This window comes from Ostrinia furnacalis, unplaced genomic scaffold, assembly GCF_004193835.3.
Source record: "Ostrinia furnacalis isolate ACB-3 unplaced genomic scaffold, ASM419383v2 OfSCF0160, whole genome shotgun sequence".
NCBI lineage: Eukaryota > Metazoa > Arthropoda > Insecta > Lepidoptera > Crambidae > Ostrinia > Ostrinia furnacalis.
Genome location: NW_021130399.1, coordinates 1 through 1293, shown reverse-complemented (window position 1 = coordinate 1293; position 1293 = coordinate 1). Strand labels below are relative to the sequence as shown.

The following is a 1293-nucleotide window of genomic DNA, read 5'->3' as shown; positions in this document are numbered from 1 at the left end:
GCCCTCAAATACAGTGTGTGAGTGGCGATCTAATGGGCGATACTACAAGTGTTATTTGCTAATCCCTTCGGACGAAGCCTTCGCATAATTCTGATAGAACTTCACGTACAGGTAAGTTCGTTTAATCAGTAATTTTTGACGTTTAACAATTGGCGCCAATTTCAGTGTAGTTCGAGTGTAATTGCGGCAATTTTTAACCAAAAAAATGTCTCGTCGTAAAATGTAAGTATTTTTATCACATTATTTTATAATTCATGTATTGTTATTATTTCATACTTATTATAGTGTGTGTATCAATGTTGTAATATGTCACAATGAATGTAAATTGAATATAGGTAGATATGCGGATGTTTTATGAAGTGATCGATTTTTCGATCAGTAGGATAATATGCCCGTGTACGGTTATGCATTACGATTTTGCTTTTATTTAGATATTTTTATTTATTTTGTTACATTTTGTCTGCAAATGAAATTATTTCGCACCTGGAGGATGAAACGGACGTTTTAGCGGCAGATATTTTTATCACCCCACCAGAAAATTATGATAAAAGTGACGAAGACAGTGGTGATGAGGAGTCGGCCCACATAAATAATTTGTCAAGGCACCAACTGTTGGCAGAAGCTGAAATTCGGGCTACCGTTGCTTCAAATACCGGTATTTATATTGAAGACAGTTTATTTGACCATCAACCTCTCGAACCCGTACCCAGTACCTCGTCAGTAAACCCACCGCCGACGAAAAAAAGGCGCGCTCCTGCATCTAGACGTTGGAGGGCTATTGATATTTCAGAAAAACAGGAAAAAGATACTAATTTACCTAGTTTTTTAGAAGATTTTGAAACGCCAATACAGTTCTTCGAATTGTTTTTTGATGACGAGGTGTTTGAGTTATTGCGTTCAGAAACAGAAAAAAACGCAATTCAGAAAGGCAAGCATGGTTTTAGGGTGTCGCTGACCAGAAAAACAGGAAAAAGATACTAATTTACCTAGTTTTTTAGAAGATTTTGAAACGCCAATACAGTTCTTCGAATTGTTTTTTGATGACGAGGTGTTTGAGTTATTGCGTTCAGAAACAGAAAAAAACGCAATTCAGAAAGGCAAGCATGGTTTTAGGGTGTCGCTGACCGAAATGAAACATTTTATCGGAATACTGTTATTGTCAGGGTATAACAGCGTGCCAAGGTACCGTATGTATTGGGAACAGCAAGTTGATTGTAGCTTTCAAGCCGTGGCATCGCTCATGTCAAGAAACAGATTTGAAGACTTACTTCGTTACTTTCATGTCGCTGATAA

At 37.2% G+C, this 1293-nt stretch overlaps 1 protein-coding gene across 1 annotated transcript; it reads left to right on the top strand.

The window, feature by feature from the left end:
* Positions 1-156: 156 nt before the first annotated feature.
* On the top strand, positions 157-981 carry LOC114353166 (piggyBac transposable element-derived protein 3-like). Its single transcript, XM_028305021.1, has 2 exons — positions 157-220; positions 454-981. Exons 1-2 carry the CDS (start codon positions 206-208, stop codon positions 979-981), a joined length of 543 nt encoding a protein of 180 aa, XP_028160822.1. The 5' UTR covers positions 157-205.
* The last annotated feature ends 312 nt before the right edge of the window (positions 982-1293 follow it).